Below are 20,529 nucleotides of genomic sequence, written 5' to 3'. Positions count from 1 at the left end.
TCTCTCTCTGTCTCCCTCTCTCTCTCTCCCTCCCTCTCTCCCTCTGTCTCTCTCTCTCTGTCTCTCTCCCCCTCCCTCTCTCTCTCTCCCTCCCTCTCTCTCTCTCTCTCCCTCCCTCTCTTTCTCCCTCTCTCTCTCTCTCTCTCTCCCTGTCTCTCCCTCTCTCTCTCTCTCTCTTAGGGTGAACTCAATGGACACAAGGGTCTTGTTCCCTCCAACTTTCTAGAAGAAGTGCCTGATGATGTAGAGGTTTTCCTCACCGATACCCCGTCGCGATACCCCCAGGACGACCCCGCCAGGATGATGAAGACCAAAAGGGTACATGCTCTTTCGCAGTACTAGCCCTCTCTCATCCATCCGCTCTCTCCAACTTCCCTCTCTCTCTCTCTCTCTCTCCTCCTCTGTCTGTGCTTGTGTGTGTCTCACTGCTGAAATTGCGAAGGGGATTCTGACTGGAGCCTAATGCTGTAAACAGTGTTGACGTCTCAGAAATATGGAAAAACTCAGTTCATACGTGACACTTTTATTTTTCATGTTGACTGTGAGGGGGAAATATATGCCTTGTCAAATATCTGGACATACTGTATTCATAAAGCATATCAGAGAATCGTTTTACAGCACATGTTCTGTAACTGTAATATCTTGGGGGGGAAAGGCAGTCAACAAGCAATGTTTTTGCACATGCAGATTCGGCATTGTAAAAATGCTTTATGAATATAATCTGTGTTTGATCTAAAATAATTTCTAACAGGGGGAATTAGTTTTCATGTACTGGAGGATGAATTATCCAGAGTGTAGCTCCGCATGTTGGATCTTTAAGATGCATGAATTCTCCTTGGAACAGTTTTATAACAAAAAAAGAGGTTGAGTACAGTAGAACTTTTGTATTGCTCTTGAAAGCCTTGTTTTTGTATATTGCTTAACTGTAAAATAGCACGCAAAGACGTCAAATAGCTCATGTTGCTATCAGAGTGTAATTTTAAAAGTAATGACATCACTAGCTGTAAATATAATGTGTCAATAATTCTTTGTTGAACGAATAACTGCAACTGATGTTTGAATATCAACAGGTTTCATCTGAGATTTCTTTCCTTGTTTTATGATTTGTCATTCTCATAGTGCAGATTTATTGAAATGCCATCACTGCATTTTTTTTTTATTTCTTGTCTCTCACCGCTTGGCAAAACAGAAGAAGAGTGTTCATTTCACACCTTAGAGGCTGTGTTTCCGTCACGTAAGTGAGCAACTGAGGATACCAAGATTACGCTCCCCTGGTCTAATGCAGGTGACATGGGTTCCCTTAGGTTATGGTACGCGACACACACCTTCCCACGACCTTCCTCCCCCTCTGTTTGACCCCGAAGTGTAGAGGAGTAGGGTATAAAACTCCCGGACAGAACAATTGGATCATGGTAGGATAGTTTGTCGTATTCGCTGACGGATACTCGCCCGAGACAATGCATTAAACGAGCAGCATGGTATCTTCAGTTGTTTCTCTGAGTGTTGTACCTTACGATGTCCGTCTCCCTCTACTAGACTCCTGCTGTAACTCATGGAAAGCTAAAAGGCCATCGTTGCACGTCCAGATCGCCTCCCTGTAGAAGTAGCGCTAGATTCAACTAGACCCCCCCGACAGAACCTTCCCCTCTCCTTGAAGTAGTGCACCCCGCCAAACTTAATCCAGGAAATAAACAAACACGGATAACCGCTAGAGAGGCCGTCCTCTCAAACAGATAAATGGTGTTACAGTAGCCATACTGCTGGGAGCGGACGGCATGGCCGGCTCCCAACATCTTCTATAGAAGCCATTAAGTTGCTTGTGGGGTGCACTTTTTCTCTTTCACATAAGGAATGATGCGAAATGGCAAATTGAGCTACTAACATTTTTTCCTCATAGAGACTGGCATTAAATAGATTCAAACTTCATTTTGATTAACATGAGAAATGGAGAATCTCATTTTTTATTCAGTTTGCATAAATATCTGAGTGTTTGCGACCAGATTTGTAAATTAAACTTTTTTAAAGCAGGTTGAATTGGTTCCAACAACCTTGAAGTTACCTTGATGAAGTTACCTTGATAAATTGCTTCAAAACTGGTAAATTGATAACTCATCTCCTCTTTACATATCATAAAACTATGAACATTCAATGTGCAACTTTCTCGTTTATTGATTTGGACATTGGTATGTTATATGTAGCTATATTCATCCGGAGACTAGTCTCATGTTAATGGTATCTTGAAAACACATTTCTCCTAAGTGCAATTTAAAGGAAGCCTTTTAGCTCATGATTACAATGAAGGAATATTTAGATATTAGATGTTTCTCTGTAACCCAGTTGTACAGTATGTAAGTAAGACTATATATTTAAACAATCCTTTGCTGTCATATTTTGTCCCATAATGTAATACAGTACTTTGTTGTATCTTGTTTTTGTGTGAAAGGCATTGCCTTTGCCATTGATAGCCACTCTTGAGAGACCGCAGCAGGAAATGTGTTACTGATGGAGAGAGCAGGAAAGAGAGAACCTAAAGTTTGCTCATATCCTCTGGTATTTTAGACTTGATCACTTAAAGCCACTTGATCTAAGACTGTTCCTACATGGCAGTGTGGGGGGGGGGGGGGGGTGCACAGTACCTCAGTACGCTAACAAGACAACATCCAATCATTGACACGTTGATGGGGGTTGCACCAATGAGGGAGATAGACTTGGGGAGTCCAGAGCTATGGTGGCCCTGCTGGGACAGAAAGGACAGTGGAGGGGAGTAATGACTGGGGTGCGAGAGACGCTGGCTTTTTAACCCCCTGAACTGTCCCTTACGGGTCTCCCATTAGGTTCCGATGGAAAAATCGGGTCCGCCCAGAAGAGCCGCCTCGCCCACTGTGCGCCGACACATCCCCGGTTCTGGCCCGGCCACCGTGGGGCCCGGCAGTCCCGTCAGGGGCCCGCGCGACTTGTCCTCCACAAAGAAAAACGGACTACTCTCCAAAGGGAAGAAACTATTGAAAAGACTCGCCGCTGTAAAATAATCTCTCGATATACTTGATCAAGTGTGTCGTCAACCACATCATATTAATCTCCCTCTTCCATTACTGTCATTTAAATTCAGTGAAAGACAAAATAATATAGTGGTCAAAACATGGATTTGGCAATTATAAGTTTTGCAATTGCTGTATTCTTATAAATCTGTTCATATCTGTTGTATATTAGAATCCGTATTTTCTTATTTAATTACAGTACATATTTTGAATATGATCCAGAGATCTTCTAGGTTGACATTGTGTCGAGTGTCCTGAGCTGAGCTCTGGTTCATGTGTTCAGCTGCTAGAGGCTCAGAGCAGCGAAAGGACAGACAGGCTGTGTCCTGGAATCCTCCATTTTGGGAAGGCCGGCGTTCGATGTCACATGTGACACACGCCTGGCGTAAAGAACCAGAAGTGACATATATGCCTGGCTTAAAGAACAGGAAGTAGACGGTGCGGTTAAGGTCGCACGCGTAGCGTCGGCCCATCCTAAACGTGTGGTATCCATACTGTAACAGAGAAAGAACAGGAGCAAGTTGAGCTCGAGGAGCAGACTTGAGCTTGTTGAAAGCTGCTGAGGTAACTTCAACTGTATGAGCAGTTTGCATGTTTATCTAAAGCACATAGTTATCATTCCCGTCTGGTCTTTGAAAGCACATGCAAACTGAAAGCCGTGTCTGTTTGGACATTAGGACCGTGGAGTGTTTTTGGAACGATTGGTTTGTGCAGTTGAACCTTGGAGCTTGGTACAGTATGAAGATGGGGTCGAGGGTCGAGGGGAACTGTTGGCTTGGCAGAACATACTGCCCAGGTACACACTCATTTGTTGTGCAGAGGTATGGTAGTGTGTGTGTGTGTGTGTGTGTGTGTGTGTGTGTGTGTGTGTGTGTGTGGTTCCAGACGGAAACTGAAGTTAAATCAAACCTCCAAGAGAATTTACCACGAAACTATTTTTCAGACCTCCTCTGGACAAGCACATTAATAGATGGGACAGGGTTGCTAAAAACAGCATCACGTCTTTTCTTTTGAAATAGTTGAACGATCATGAAATGCCTAGAGCAAACCAGCCTCCATGTATTTGCCTTATAAATGCACAATGGTTTGTATCTCTTCTCTTTTTTTTATGCATTCATGTCGTTGCGTTTACAAAATGAAACGTATTCGCAAATTAGGACTAGTGATATGCAGCTTATTGCTTGTATGAGTGTTGTTTTGTGGGGGACATGAACGTTCACAGCTTGCTTGAATCTTCAGTCACTTTCTGTCCGTATAGTAAAAATGTCAAAGCTAATTGGAGGTTGTTTTCCAGATTTCTCGCTTCTTACGAGGGACGTAACACACTTGAAAGTCAGTTGTTCAGATAACGTTAACAGGAAAATAGAGAATTGCTGTCATTGCCATGGAAGTATGTAAAGAATTTGGTCTCTGAAAGTCCACATTTATCCCTGCGTAGGATCGTTTTTATTGCACATTCTGTATGACTCATGGAAAAGACTTGGGCACTTTATTTTGTTTTTTGTGTAATTCTGTATATTATATTAAATTCACTCTGCATTTGCAATCCCATATTTGCGCACATTGATGTACAAGATATGTTAAGAAACTATCACTCAATCAACACTGGGTTTCAGGGTCAGGTTGAACCAAATCAACATTCTTCATGTGCAACAATTATGCATGTGTGAGTGAAACCACATACATTTGGTAGCCGTTTTCGTTTCATAGTATAAACATTGTCAAGTTTTGATTCTTGCATTCATGCAGCATGAGAATGTTGTTTGACTGACCCAGTAAACAAACATCAGGATTGATTGACTGACCTTTAGTTGACGGGCCCCATCAAATTATTTTACTCACAGAAGTTGGATTCTATTCTCAACACAAGCCTACCTCCATTAGTGACCCCCAAAACATAAAAAACAGTTTAAATTCATAAAAGGTCGGCGACTGCCAACCCTCCAGTTCACTTACAAAGTGATTATCCTAGGCTGTGCTCGTGGTGGCAATGGGTAAAAGTACTGTATTTGTATCATCTCCCAACTAGCAGAGTAGTGAATGTATGATGAATTGGAAGCCAATGTATTTATCAAAACTATTCTTAAGGATTGTGCAGATGTCCAACCATCTCTGGTCCTGACTGTGTATGAAACTCCACGTTTCCCCACCTGTTTTCTCCGTCTACCATTCTGTTAACCATTCCATTCTTTGACCCACCTCAAAATCAGATTCTAACTACTCATGAGATTTGAACTGAAACTGCCAAAAAAGAATGTAGAAAAAACATTCTGTATAACTTTATGTACATTTCTCAGCCAAACAGGCATTTTAAATCAACGGAACAGTAAATATATGAACCATAAGTTGTCATTGCTTCTATACATTATTTTGAGTGACAGTTGCTCTTTTTGTACTTTGTCCATTTGTAAATTGTTTTTAAATGTTTATACTTGATTTTCAGACTGCCTTTTTTGTACATTAAACTTTATAATCAAACAGTGCAAGCTTTCCCCCTGGTGTCTTCAAAACCATGATGTTTTAAAGGTCTGCAATTGTGTGCTAGCTTTATGAAAAGAGCTATCAGCCTATATTGGTCACAAAATATTGTGTGGGTGTGCATGTGCAATTTTTAAATCAAAATAAATTTGATATTTTGTATGACTTGTGCTACGAGTCTTTCCCTGTTGCCATGTGTTGTTTGGGCATGAACAATGATGAATGCATCCCATTCCAGCAAGCATCAGCTACAATTTCCCAGTCTGGCTTGGATAACACTGATCAAAAATAATTTATTCAATTATATTAATCAAACTTGATCCACATGTCCCTTCAGACAATACAACTGTACTTGACGCTATAACAAATTTAATGTTTCAATATAAAACAAGCTATCAGCAACTATTTCAATTATTGTGAAAAGTACTAATGTCTCAGTACATAAGAGTACTCATTAACTCAAAATGAACCATGGTGGCAAACATCTTAGAACAGTGAACACTTTTCAAAAATAAAATAATATTTTTTTTAAATGTGTTGACTCGAATTTTTTTTTACTGTATTGCGACTATATCTACAGTAGTCTATAAGAATGAAAAACAAAAACAGTAGCAATTCAAATAGATGAAATCTCAAAAAGTAAAAAAGAAATTCTTGAAGGGTTTCTTCCCCTACAGGCTAGCATATAAAAAGGATACTTGGCCAAACAATACAAATCTACATCTGAAGTCAATCAAAACTTGGCTTGGAAGTGGCATGTCTTAGAAATGTTTTCTAAAGAAAAATCTGAACATTTGAAGGAAATCAACGTCACGTCTTCAATGTGCTCTTCATACTGTTGCCATCCTTACAAGTAGTAAAGGAAGTCATCCAGGTGCATGCTGGGCTCTTTATGGATGCTCTGTCCCACCAGGAAGGCCAGCTTGTGGGCATACTGGCAGGGCGCAGGCACGCGGATGATACCCTGGGGAACACAACAAACCAATGACCTTATTCCGCCGCAACAAGGTTTACACTCAAATCTGCATAAAAATATTACATTCAACCAACGAGGACAGGGCCAAGGGTTAAGCCACAGAGGGAACGGTAGTTAAGTCAGCGAGAACCCGGCCTACCTGCCAGTTGTAGTACATGTGGCAGAGTTTGTAGGTCAGCCGTTGCATGTGGTCGGGCTTGAGGCCGCTGCTGTCGTACACCACGTTGTAGTGGGTCGGAGAGACGCTGCCCATGCGGACCGCCTGGCTCACGATGAAGAAGTCGTACCTGCGAACGGAGGGTAGTCAGTCTGGAGTCAGACCAGGGCGGACATGTTTGATTGGATTGACCGGAGTGATTAGCGGGGTCGGCGTACCACTCGGGGCGGGTGACCTCGGTGTCCACGACGGTCCCGGGGGGAGGGTTGGCCAGCTTGCCGTCGATACGGGCGAAGAACCTGGAGCTGATACGCTTCTTCACCACCACCACGGTCAGCTTGGGCCTGGGGGCGACAATGGAGGAGAGGACAGGATCAATGGGGGCGCCCCCTGGTGGCTCCTCGGTTAAGGCGCGAACCGCGTTAAGGCTAGTCCTTATCGCAGCGGCCCAGGTTCGAATCCGTCTAGGCCCTGTGCTGCGTATCCTCCCCTCTCTCTCTCCCACCTTCCCCATCACTCTACACTTCCTTATAGCCTATAAAAGCACAAATACCCCCCCAAATATCTTTAAAATATCTTAAAAAGAACAGTATCAATGATGGGAGACGAGCAGGTTGAAATGGCACAGCGGCCAGTGTTACTCTACGCCTCCAAGCTGGCTCTTACGCGTAGTCCTGGCCGATGGACTTGATGGACTCCATGATCTGGGGCACCTCGTAGTTGACCACGCTCTGCAGCATGCCGTCCCCCACGCCGTCACGGTAGATGATGATGCGCGATGGCAGGCAGTTGTTGTACTTCAGCCAGGACTTCAGCGCACCTGGGCGAGAGTGAACATACGGACCATAAGCGAGGGTGATTACTTCCATCTTATTCATTCAGCCCAAGTCGACTTAGGACAAGGGTCAGATGGGTGTTGAAAATGGAGCCTGTCCACTGTGGATGGTTTTTATATCGACTGAACTCACCCTTCAGCGGCCCCTTCAGTCCGTCCATGATCTCTTGGCCGCGGTCTTGGAGCACGCACTTGGAGTACCATCTGGAAAACCGCTCTGTTCATTACCGAGCATCCTATAGCACAGCTAGTGCGGTCACTGAGCTACAGAATGTGCAAGGGAAAATTGCAAACTGACGAGCAACGTCGCCAAAATGGCGGCTGGGTGGTTAATGTCAGCCCCTACCTGGACATGCCCTGGTTGAGACTGGCCACCAGGGCACCGATGGACCTCTTCCCAGCAGAAGTGTCGTGGTAACAGTCGATACCGATGACCATCAGCTGCTTGAGCTGTGGAGCACGAGAGAGATGCCAGACTGGTACTACAACAACAGTTTATGAGTGGAATCAGGGATGTTAACAGTTAATCGACTATCGATTAATTGGCGCTAAGAATTTACTCGAGTAAGATTTGGTAACTCGATTAATTGCTTGTTAATGGAACAGATTTTTTTTTTTTTTTTAACAAACGTTATCAACGGGAGTTGCGTGAAATGTAATCCTGATGGTCTGACTGCACATGAGGGCGCCACGCCACGTAGTCAAGGCTAAATTGGGATGCCGGGAAATTTCAAAGATACAGCGGAAGACGACAAAAGTGAAGCGAGCAAAGTGCAGTCCGGCGTGGGACGTTCTTATCAATGAATCGACTATAGTTTGTTAAGGTTAACAGTTATCGATTAATGAAATTCCTTGAAATTTGAAACCCTAAGTGGAATGTCAGATTTTCAATACATACCGATAATTCAGCTCATGAATTGAAGTTAAGGGTCTAATTAGGCAGGGTCTAATTAGGGTCCAACTGCTGTCCTAGAACTGAGGTGAGGGTGGGGGGGTGTGACACTCACTGGGATCTCCACACTCCACAGCTCTCCTCCCATCTTGCAGTTCATCTGCAGGACGATCTTGGTGGCCACGGTCATGAGCGCCCCGGGCCGGCCGAGGGTGCGGGACAGCACACACTGGCTGGGCGTGGGGCAGTCCACACACAGGTACTTCTTCACACTGTCATACTTGTCCTTCCTGTTGCTGGGCAGGACCACCACCACCTGAGGAAGAGAAGAAGCAGTTTCTGAGTTACAATCCTGAACCCGTCACCCAACCAACACCAGTTACACTCAGGTGCTGATTGACAGCTGCTAAAACAAATATTGATTGAATGAAAGAGAGAAAGAGAGAGAAAGATAGAAAGAAATAAAGAGAGAAGGAAAGAGAAAGAGAAAGAGGGAAGGAAAGAAAGAAAGAAAGAGAAAGAGAGAGAAAGAGGGAAAGAAAGAAAGAGAGAGAAAGAGAGAGAGAAAGAGGGAAAGAAAGAAAGAGAGAGAAAGAAAGAGAGAGAATGGAGACGGACCATCTGGGTGCCCTCTCTGACGTTCTGCTGCAGGGCCTTGAGGAGAGACTCCTGCCGATCTTCGTACTGAATCCTGGATACAGGACAACCACTGATTCACCATCTCAATGTCATGTAATACCTTCCTAAAGCTGCATAGTTATTATGCTTGCTGTAGCATAGCCATACAGGTGTAGAGCTGAGTCACTTATCCCTCTCCATTTATCATAGCAATACTAAAATCTGATGAAAATCTTACATACTGCATCTTTAATTGGGAACATTCACAGCAGGGCTCATTACCGGGTTCATAAAGACATTACTAAATGGAATGCATGGACTTAAGTACTTCAAGCATTATTTTTTCGTTTTCAACGACCTCACTCATTGATTGCGGCTAAAAAAAATAATCAGGTCACTGATAAAATCTGTGGCACTGTCCATGGTGCTGAAATGTCTTTTTAAGCACCGTTATAAAAAGGGCTATTTTCAAGGTATTCCAGTACTTGATTTCCCCCTCAAAATTCAAACACCTTGTGCAAACCCTGTCATTGTAATAAGCGCTGCTTGTCGACACTCCACTAGATGGCGCCGTTGCCTTGTCCGACAACATCCCAGTGTGAGAGAACTTACATGACGGCCCTCTGCATGCGGACGCCCAGCGGCTGTGCCACCTTGTGGAGGGTCTGGAGGAGCGTCTGGGCCTCTTCCGCGTTGCGGCTCGTGTGAAACATGATCCAGTTCTCCAGGGGGCGGCTGCTGATCAGAGGTATCCCTCTCATCTCCTTGGACCAGTCGGCCGCCCAGGGGTTGTACTCGTACTGGGAGAAGCACACACTTTGATTAGTAGCAGTCTCGCATCGCCAGACCCATCTCCATATTTCACCTTCAGTCTCTACGGCCCAAAACTCTGGAACAAGTTGCCTGATGACCTGAGACATTCCACAACTGTCCCATCCTTTATAACCAAGCTGAAAACACATTTATTCTCCCAGGCCTAAGAATAATTGGTGCCTTTTTATTTGTCTGCCTCTCTATCCTCTCTCTCTTCTTCTATGTTTTTGGGTGTGGGTGGGAAATGGATGTATTCTTTATTATTATTATTTATTATACATTTTATCTTATTATTTCTGTATGTAAAGAAATTTGAGATTACTTTGTATGAAATGTGCTATACAAATAATTTGATTGATTGATTGATACTTCGTTTACGCTGTGCTAGTGCTGGAGAAAGATCTTGGCTGGACTCTACCGTTCGGGGATTGAAGGAAAAAACCCTGTATTATAATCACAATAGTCTTCGGCGAGGAGGTTGCTGTTTCGCGTAGTCTGGATAGAATCCGATTGTGCGGGGAACAGATTCCGCCGCCACTGATTGGGCAGTAATAAACTAATGACAAGGCTTATCCCCAAAACCTACATCCGTTGAGTCAACTAGTAGCCGTAAAATCCATAATGTTGAACTATAGTAATAGTTAGGAGGCTGAAAAGGTTATTTGTGAGACACTGAAGTCTCTGGTAGTGAAATAAGATCCGTTATGGCACATCATTTTTACAGCTCACTTATCTGGCCCCCGGGTGATTCGTTTTTTTGCTTTCCTCTGGAATATGTAGAGTGGGACGTATGCCCACCTCCCTTGTTCTCTGTAAAGCGCATTGTGTTGCCTCTGTGTATGAAATGCGCTATACAAATAAAGCTTTGATTGATTGATCTGTATTGGTGGAGCCGCACCGTTCTGGGCCCCTGGACCATCCTCTCAGCAGGGAGGACTCTGCCTGTGAGGCTCAGCAGTTTGTTGTCAAAGTTGAGGCCCCAGGTGTTCATCTCCCTCTGGGCTTCGGTGTTCCTGAGAAACAGAGGAGGTCCATTAGAAGTTGTGTGATACATCCAGGCTATGCTGTTCGTACCAAGGGAGGAGTTACAAGCCATAGAAGATAGATCACGTTTAGTGTTAATAAAACCATGCTACATGGAACAAGCACCTGTTCACCTGTCAACCCTAAACACTGAGGAGCCGAACGCGTCTGTCAGGTCTGTCCACCATTATGAATTAAAAGAGCATAAACATAGTTGAGTGCGGACCCTTCTTTATTGTTGATCAAAGTTTTTGTATATTGTTCCTGCACCGGTTCTGAGCGCTGTGGCCCCGATTATTATCGAATAATAAAACCATGCTATAAATTATATTAAAATGAGTGAGGCGAGTACGTGTGGATGTTGTTGACGAAGCGGGTGAGTCGTCCCTCTCTCTGCTCTGGGGTCAGTCTGGTTTGGGAGGACAGGTCCTTCATGATGTTGAAGTCAGAGCGCATCTTATCAGTCAGGCCTGTTGAGGAATAAACACAATCACACATTCCAAAAATAAACACAATCACACATTCCAAAAATAAACACAATCACACATTCCAAAAATAAACACAATCACACATTCCAAAAATAAACACAATCACACATTCCAAAAATAAACACAATCACACATTCCAAAAATAAACACAATCACACATTCCAAAAATAAACACAATCACACATTCCAAAAATAAACACAATCACACATTCCAAAAGTAGAAGCTGGATCACGCGAGTAGGGAGGAGACGTGAAACGCGGTGTCAAATGTCAACGTATTAGAACCGTGACATTCCCTGTGTTTATGGTATTACATAATAATGAGCTGCTGAAACTTTACATTTCAAGTTGCTTGCAAAAGTTAATTTTGTTATTTAATATAAGATTGCTATTAATAAACTGAGCTTAATTACAACATTATGTATTTTCCATCATGTGTTGCACTGTAGGGCTCTAGAACTCAGCCTATTTGAGGTGAAATGCCGTATACCGTGAAATACCGTAAACCGTACAGTGTAACTAGATACCGTACCGCAAAAATCCATACCGTCTCATCCCTACACATGAGGCATGATGGGAGCCTGTTCCGTTACCTGTGAGGAAGCAGAACTCAGGCACCAGCATGGCCGGCCCAGGGGGCGGACCTCCGCTAGGACCCAACTTCTTCACATGGCTGACCAGGAGCACCTGGTTGCCATCGGTGATGTCCAGGCCATATTGCTGAGGACAGAGTAGATGAGATAGCATTATTATTAAGTAAATAAGTAAGGAAGGAAGGAAAGAAAAACGATTTATATAGCACTTTTCACAGCACAGAGTCACAAAGTGCTTCACAGGTCAAAAAAGACAGAAAATGAGTAAAACTACACAAAAAAAAGAGAGTAAAATACAAAGAGAAACACAACATAAGCAACAGTCAGCCATCAGTAGAGTACTGTTGTTCAAGGTCATGACGGCAGCAGACGGGACACCTACCGTCTTGTAGTAGTTCTTGAATGAAATCTCAGTATCTCCCCGGGTAAAGGTGTTGTTGGGGTTGTGGTCCCAGGCGATGTCATCTATCCGGTAGGTTTTGTTGTTGTACCTGAGGGAAAACCATCATCAAATTCATGAACAAAGTGGTCAGGGTTCTGAGGTGGCCAATCTAATACCGCAAGTATTTAATCTTTAGACTTTCACTTCATGTAGGTCTTAATTGGGTGCCGTGTGTTTGGGGTCGTCACCAATAACTTTTTTGAAAACAGTCTTGGTACTTTTTATGTATTTGTGTTCATCTGTATTCTAATGTTTGTGTTTTTACAAGCCAATAAACACTTACTGTAATAAATATTAAAACAGTTTTCTTGGGAGGCCCATGACCAATACTGTATTCAGATCATTAGTACGAAGTATCTAGTGGCATGTCAACAACAACTCGTCAACATTGTAAATGAGGGAAACCTCAGTGCTTTACAAGTAGAAATAAAGGTTTGAAATGAAATGGTAAATGGACTGCACTTATATAGCGCTTTTCCACCTTAGCGGCACTCCAAGCGCTTTACAATGGCCTCTCATTCACCCATTCACACACCAATGGCGGTAGCTGCCATGCAAGGTGCTAACCTGCTCACTGGGAGCAATTTGGGGTTGGGCGTCTTGCTCAAGAACACTGACGTGGACAGTCGGAGCTGGGATTCGAACCACTGACCCTTCGATCATTGAACGCCCCGCTCTACCAAGTGAGCTACAGACGACCCCGTACCCCATGAAGTGTCTTACTTGGTGAGGACGATGAGCCCCACCAGCTCCTTGGTGCAAGCCTCGGGGAAGCGCTGTTCCCCACACTGCTGCCTCAGACCGGCCATGAAGCTCAGCACCGTCTCGCTGCGCAGCACCTTGTGGCTGACGTCCGTGGACAGCATGATGCTCGACTCGTACTGGAGGATGGTGGTGGTGAAGCCAGGCCAGATGGTCAGCCTGGGACACACACACACACAATGGAAGGAACGCCGCAACTCCCAACAATACTTTCAGTTTCTCCTGTCTCTGTGGAGATCTCATCATCATCATCATCGCCTTTATTTAGTTTCTCAGGAATACAATTGATGGACAGGCCTTCATTTTCAATGCAGCCAAGATGACAAAACAAGCAGCAACAATAAAAACAATGTTATACAATAAGATGTCATCACAAATAATATAATTTAAAATTAAACACAAACCAAACACAGTTAAAGAATATAAAATAGATCAACTTGTGACATGACCAGTAGTCAGTCAGTCATTAAAACAGCTACAACCAGAGGCAGGAATGTGCAAAACCAGGACTTTAAACTGCCCCTACGAGGGCAGAGAACTCATTTAAACTGCCCCTACGAGGGCAGAGAACTCATTTAAACTGCCCCTACGAGGGCAGAGAACTCATTTAAACTGCCCCTACGAGGGCAGAGAACTCATTTAAACTGCCCTTACGAGGGAAGAGAACTCATTTTCAGCGCTTTTTTCCGCTTGGCGCAGATGGAACACGTACTTGTGCTGGGGGATGTTGAACGGGTCGTTGGGGTTGTAGTAGTGGCGTCCGATCTGCTGCATGTTCAGCATCCTCAGCACCCTAAAACCAGACACAGCCACACCATGGTGGTTAGAGGCAGGGGGAGGCCTCTAGGGCTCATAGTCTCTAGGGCTCATAGCTGATACAATCATCCAACAATGGGCTGCGAGCTGCCGGTCTAACCTCCTGAAGATGATGTTGTAGAACTGCAGGCACACCGGGGAGGTGGGGGGCAGCTCATTGGTCAGGGTCACCGTGATCTGGACCTTCTCCCCGTGTCTGGTCTCACTGTGAAGCACCGTCTCCTGCGTAGAGATTTCCATATCCGTGTTTTTCACAATCCAATACAGAGCCAGATAATTAACTCATTATCCCTGTTTTAATACAAAGGTATTAGTCAACCCCAATCATACATGTTATGCTTTTTAGTGTAGCACTGAACGTCATGACACCATTCAATGAGTCCTCTGGCACAGGTAACCAGCACCCCACAGACTTTTATGGATGATGAATGGATTCAAGAATGTGTTATTGTAAGTAGTATAAGGTTGTACTAAAATTAATGCATACGAATGTTAGTGGACGCTGTTGTACCATCATTTCTGCACTCAATTGATAAATAAGGGCCACTGTGCGTTTCTAAGTCAGAAGAATGAAGAAGTGAACATCTTTGAATAAGCAGCCCCAACACTGCCCTCTGGTGTCCAATACCGTGTTCTGCAGCCTTTGAGGCAGGAAGAGGATGGCTCCGTCGAAGGTGCGCGCCGGTCCCAGGGTCTCCGAATGCTGGAACAGGAGGGCAGAGCGCAGGCGACGTGCCTCCATGGGGGGCTTGTAATCCACGTGGTACTGGTACAGCACCCACTGAGGGCGGGACAGGATGCGGAAAAAGTTTGCCTTCAACTCGATGGGAGAGCCAGACTGACCTGAAGGAAGGTCACAGAGGTACTGGTTAAAGCAATACATCCCGATATTTGGACCTTTACAAACATGTCTAGTGCCAATTCTCCAATTAGATTTACTAAAAGTAAGCTGAATCATCCAAACAGTCTACTCAGAAAGATAATACATTGACATTTATTACCTTATAAAACCTGCGCCCCCGGGACGCAGCATTCAGTCGAAGTGCGCATGCGCAACGTTGTGCTTAAACAACACAGTAGTAGCTAACTATTCTGGCGTCTATGGATATCATGTGTTGTTTTTTTTGTTTTTTTAGCTCAATGATATCATGGCGGAGGTGAGAAAACCGAAGCGAAACATCACAGAGGAAGCCAGAAAAAGAAAAAGACAATAGGCTCTGTGCACCAGATACACTACTTCCTGAAAGTCACTTGGCATCTTTATTTCCTGTCCAATATGATTGGATTAAGTGATTAATCAGGTGTGCGGCAGACCCAGCGCACACCTGATTAATCACTTAATCCAATCATATTGGACAGGAAATAAAGATGCCAAGTGACTTTCAGGAAGTAGTGAAGCTGGTGCACAGATCCTATCTGATAACGTTACGACAGTGCACTTACTCGCAGAGCCTGTGGGGGCGCAGTTCTGAGAAAATGCTATGTATTGCATTAATATAGGGTGGTAACCTTGGCTCATCTTCCAAACTACACGCACACACATTTGTCTTGATCACAGCTGTAAATGAACACATACCAGTCTTTGACTCCTTCACATGTTCCATAGCCTGCCGGGTGTTGATTCCTGCATCATGAAAATCACGGCGGCTTCGACCTCGCTCTCCAAGTTTCACTTGCTGAAATCCTGCCGATATCTTTAGAACAGCTATGGAGGCCAAACACGAGAAGGGGAATAAGGCAGTTGATCAGAACAATACCAATCTTATTTGGTTAGTCATGGGGTAGATTAATCATTGAGGTTTAATCAATGTATTGTTGCCCAATTGGGAAAGCATTATGTATTATTTTAACATTCTTTCAAATAAAATCAGTTAATCAGTATAACATTAATATTTCTTTAGATATCATTATTTTATTAGTGTCATAGGTTAGATGTATCATGTGTTATATATAAGCAGAGGTGCAAACAGATCACAGGTGACAAAGGTGACAAACATACAAACTCATACATAAACTGATCAAACAAATGACCTATTTTGGATTAAAAACGGCTATTTTCACCTAAAGGTGAAAAGTCTGCACCCCTGTATAAGAACATGGTACCTTCAGAAGCCACCGCTCCTGGAGCCGTCCTCTGTCGACCTCGTCCAACCAGCTCGCTCTCGGACGGAGGGGGGATCGCCTGAGCCACTTCCTGAGAGGGGGTCTTCAGAAAAGCACAGAATCAATAGGGCTGGGTTTAAAAACAACCATTAATTGATTCAGAATCGATTCAGAATCAAATGATTCAGAATCGATTCATGAATCCCAAAATCGATCTTTTATTTAATGAATGAATAAATGAAGTAGGGCTGGGTTTAAAAAAACATTTATTGATTCAGAATCAATTCTGAATTTATTCGATTCCGATTCACAAGGTTCAAAATCGATTATCACGATTCGATTCAATATCGATTAGGTAAGTGTTACTAATACCTTCTTTTTTTTAAGCTGTAACCTTAATTATATGACTGCCAAGTTATGCAACACATCAATACTACAGCTGGGTATCCCAGCTCTACAGAAAATGCTCAGACTAACAATACTCACCCCAGGTGCTCCAGTCTCCTGGCCGCGTGCTCGGCCTCGAGACCTTGCTCTGGCTCTACCTGTCATTTTCGGTTGCTGCAAGAAATTAGTTTGTTAATTATTATTTCAATACTGACAATTCTTAGGTGACAACTTGTGACATTAACATACCAACTAGTAACATTTACATGTTAGCTAACTAGCGGCATTAGCCACCAAAACCACTTTTAACACTTAGCTGAAGTTAGTTAACCTTGCTAGCGAACTGTTTAGCTAGCTAACTTTGCTGTATGCAAAAAATAAACTTTCAACATCAGTTGGAACCCCTTTTAGTTGAATAACTCTGCGTGCTTACCTAGTTAACGTTAGCCAACTACAATATGCATAAATGATTCCCTTTGGTTAAAGTTTAAAATGAGTCCACTGGCGCCCATGTGAGCTATAATAAACCTCAACCGTCACGTGCTCAGGATTCCCTCAGGATTCGCCTCGTGCTCGAGGTTGAGAAATGTTACATTTGTGAGAATACAAATTTAGAGCGGCCTATATTGATAACATATTATATGTTATATATATGTTAATATAATACTTAGTTACAGAGACTTAATTTACATCAAATATTACTGTAAAGTTAAGTATAAAGTTCATGACTTTTGGCTAAAGTTAGCTATTCGACACTAATTGGCAATTTGACGGTTAGCTAGTAGCTAACCTATTGCTGATAACTTTTTCAAACATTTTTTTAGCCACCTGTGTGAATCCTAGAGCTAGATTTAACTTTACACTACTTGTCAAATTGGTTTGGCATTATCATTCTCTTTCTTATAACATTATCTTTAGTTAGTTAGCTACTTACATTCGACTCAAGTTTTTATAACGATGACCAGCAGTGATGTGAATGAAGTTCTGCCGGTGGAGATTCAGCAGCCTGATGTTAATAGGTCTTGTCACCTCCATATATCATTCCGCAGCGGCACACTTGAGATAGTACCACCTTTTTTCCTCCACGGCCACGAGATAGTGTTATATGAAGAATATCCAATTATTTAGAAAGAGAAAATTAAGAAAGATGCATATTATACACAAAACAACTAATTTTAATGAAATTTGCTTTTGGAAGTGACCTCGTATGCGAGGCAAAGATTGCAAAGACAGCTATTTATCAAATGCCCACTAGATGGAGTTAAAGGTTTAAGGATAGATCTAATTAGAGGGCTTGTGTGACTCCTCCATGGCGTTCCATAATACACCAGAGGACCCACCAGCAAATAAGACGTCCTCTAAGAGGTCATAGGCAAGGGGGACTCAAAAAATGAATTATATACATTCTTCTTATGTTCTTATCATCCAGATCGCCTGGTTTGTCATTAGATAATTGATAATTTTACTTTGCTATAGGCCTACTGTCTAATAATCTAATTCTGTTAAATATGTAACAAAGCACTGGTGATGCTGATGCTGTTGGAGTTTACGACACTCTGAAGTCTCTCCTTGGTGCCACTCTGTTCTGTCTCATCACCATCGTCTGTTTTGATGTAGCAAAGATCAATGGAAAATGCCCGTTTTGGCGGGGGGCTGACAGACAGTACTAAACAACTATATTTCTGGATTTGAGCACATAATTAGGGCCCGAGCACTGGCGGTGCGAGGCCCTATTGAAACTCGAAGGATTATTATAATTCTCCTTCTCCTTCTCTTTCTTCTCCCCAAACAAATGCCTTTTTGGCGGCCTAAACATCGATGAAAACGGATGAATCTGACTTTGCAGATACGTCAGTCCCGGTGAAAAATTTGATAATTCATGGGTGACGGAAATGGGCGTGGCAAAACGGCTCAAGAGCGCCCCCTGGAAAATTTAAATTGGCGAGCCCCACCTTTCAGTTTGATGTAGGCGAACGAAATTCTGTGGGCATATGTAGTTCATCAATACACACTAAAATGTCTCTTGGAGCTATACCCAACATGCAACAGGAAGTCCGCCATTTTGCTCTTAATGTGCCATTTTGTCCTTGTTTTGACCATTTCCATGCCTCGTACTTTAACGAACTCCTCCTACAGATTTCATCCCATCAACTTTATATTCGGTCAGCTTCATCTTAAGACCTTTGTGATCAAAAGTTATCAAAAAAATTGAGTTTTCACCAAACACCCTTGCCGTGGCGCCCCGCCAAAGATTGACATTTCGCCATAAAACACGAAGTCCTCATAACTCCTCCATACATTATCCAATTTGTCTGATATATCTCACACTTCATGATGGTTCTGTCCTGAACACATCTATGTGTCAGTATTGCGTCATACTTATAGCGCCACCTATTGGTGAAACAGGAAGTCCTCATAACTCCTGCATACATTATCCGATTTTCACCAAATTGCTGATGCTTCATGAAGGTCGCATTCTGAACACATCTATGCGTCGGTATTGAGTCACACTTACAGCGCCACCTACTGGTGAAACAGGAAGTACTCATAACTCCTACATACGTTATCCGATTTACTCCAAATTGCTCAAGTTTGATGAAGGTCGCGTCTGTAGGTCAGTATTGAGTCATACTTATAGCGCCGCCTACAGGTCAACCAGGAAGTCATCATAACTCTTACATACATTGTCCGATTTACTCAACACTTCTCACGCTTCATCAAGGTACAGCCCTGAACACATCTATGCATCGGTATTGAGTCACGCTTAGAGCACCAACTACTGGTGACTGGAAGTTTCTCTCAGTACTGGACACCGAAATAGCACAGCCCTTAACGGCGCCACACCCCGACACACATGGGGTGCGAGGGCCCGCTCAATGCTGCTCGCAGCCCTAGTTTGTTTTGGATGTTCAAAGGGAAAGTGATCAAGAGCTATGTGTGATTTGACCCTATTTATAAGATTATATGGTGGTGTGTTGTGTTTGGATGTTTTCAGTTTATGCTAAGCAGAAAAAGTAGTTTATGTAACAGATAAATGTAATGCATATTTTGGGATAAACAGAGTACACTTGTTCTCTCAATGCCAATATATATTTTTGCTTGATAGGCTACCATCTTGAAGTTGTCCTGACTTCATAGGAGCCACGACCCCTGACAGGATTGCATGAACCTAAAATGTCAATAGGCTAAGTATTGGGCTCTAACCCAATTCGACATCCACCATCATTAAGGAAGCCAGACGTGTCCTAAAAGACTGGAAAGGACCGTTTCCTTTCTCTGTGTTCCTGACCTTGTCAAAAGTTGAATGATTCAGATGTTTAAAAATTGAGGGTATTGTGACAATGACCCTGTCATACAGGAGGGCCAGACTGGAGGTCACCATTTCTCTCCCCTCCCTCTTCCCCCTCACCCTCCCCTTCATCCTGTAGAAAATAACCTGGCACCTCAGAGGCCATTTTGAGGAAGATGTGCGCAAGTCTTTCATGTCTGAGATCTAAGACTGATTAGAGATTCAGACCTAAGAGACCAGGCTGAAAGGAAGTCCTCCAGTCACTGTTTACCTGCCAGGGAGAGGGAGAGAGGGAGGGAGAGGAGAGAGGGAGGGAGAGGAGAGAGGGAGGGGAGAGAGGGAGGGAGAGGAGAGAGGGAGGGAGAAGAGAGAGGGAGGGAGAGGAGAGAGGGAGGGAGAAGAGAGAGGGAGGGAGAGAGGGACCAGTCTGAAAGTAAGTGCCCACAGTGCTGAGCTGGATCATGGTGTTATGATGAGCTGGGTTAGTCTCATGGTCTAGAATAGACTGACCACAGTGCTTAACTGGCTGGGTTAGTCTCATGGTCTAGACTAGACTGACCACAGTGCTTAGCTGGCTGGGTTAGTCTCATGGTCTAGACTAGACTGACCACAGTGCTTAGCTGGCTGGGTTAGTCTCATGGTCTAGACTAGACTGACCACAGTGCTTAGCTGGCTGGGTTGGTCTCATGGTCTAGACTAGACTACCCACAGTGCTTAGCTGGCTGGGTTAGTCTCATGGTCTAGACTAGACTGACCACAGTGCTTAGCTGGATCATGGTGTTAGTGAACCGACACTGCAAAGCTCTATCTGTATCTTAT

The 20,529-nt window shown here is 43.5% G+C and overlaps 2 protein-coding genes across 3 annotated transcripts in view; one reads left to right on the top strand and one right to left on the bottom strand.

Annotated features, from left to right (window-relative positions):
- rimbp2b (RIMS binding protein 2b) overlaps positions 1 to 3,029 on the top strand; it is a gene marked incomplete at its 3' end in the record, with an annotated part of 36,447 nt that extends 33,418 nt beyond the window's left edge. Inside the window, exons 24-25 of the mRNA XM_084440263.1 lie at positions 181 to 318; positions 2,835 to 3,029. Coding sequence (XP_084296389.1) covers positions 181 to 318; positions 2,835 to 3,029 — 333 coding nt within the window. The remainder of the gene's footprint in view (positions 1 to 180; positions 319 to 2,834) is intronic.
- Positions 3,030 to 6,363: 3,334 nt separating this feature from the next.
- On the bottom strand, positions 6,364 to 16,586 carry LOC311310703 (piwi-like protein 1; the record flags this gene model as incomplete). Of its 2 annotated transcripts, none has more annotated exons than XM_084440233.1 (20): positions 6,364 to 6,480; positions 6,632 to 6,779; positions 6,868 to 6,993; positions 7,316 to 7,469; positions 7,618 to 7,688; positions 7,831 to 7,934; positions 8,492 to 8,692; positions 8,995 to 9,067; positions 9,607 to 9,794; positions 10,706 to 10,820; positions 11,183 to 11,300; positions 11,912 to 12,038; positions 12,294 to 12,402; positions 13,077 to 13,274; positions 13,828 to 13,908; positions 14,032 to 14,153; positions 14,560 to 14,774; positions 15,508 to 15,636; positions 16,035 to 16,137; positions 16,512 to 16,586. In XM_084440233.1, 20 exons carry the CDS (start codon positions 16,584 to 16,586, stop codon positions 6,364 to 6,366), a joined length of 2,574 nt encoding a protein of 857 aa, XP_084296359.1. The 2 variants fall into 2 exon arrangements, with proteins under 2 accessions (XP_084296359.1, XP_084296360.1); XM_084440234.1 differs by having other exon boundaries at positions 16,521 to 16,586.
- Positions 16,587 to 20,529: the final 3,943 nt, after the last annotated feature.

This window comes from Borostomias antarcticus, assembly GCF_949987555.1.
Source record: "Borostomias antarcticus genome assembly, chromosome: 6".
In the NCBI taxonomy this organism is placed as follows: Eukaryota; Metazoa; Chordata; class Actinopteri; order Stomiiformes; family Stomiidae; genus Borostomias; species Borostomias antarcticus.
The sequence above is the reverse complement of the archived record's forward strand: the minus strand, read 5'-3'. Positions and strand labels throughout refer to the sequence as shown.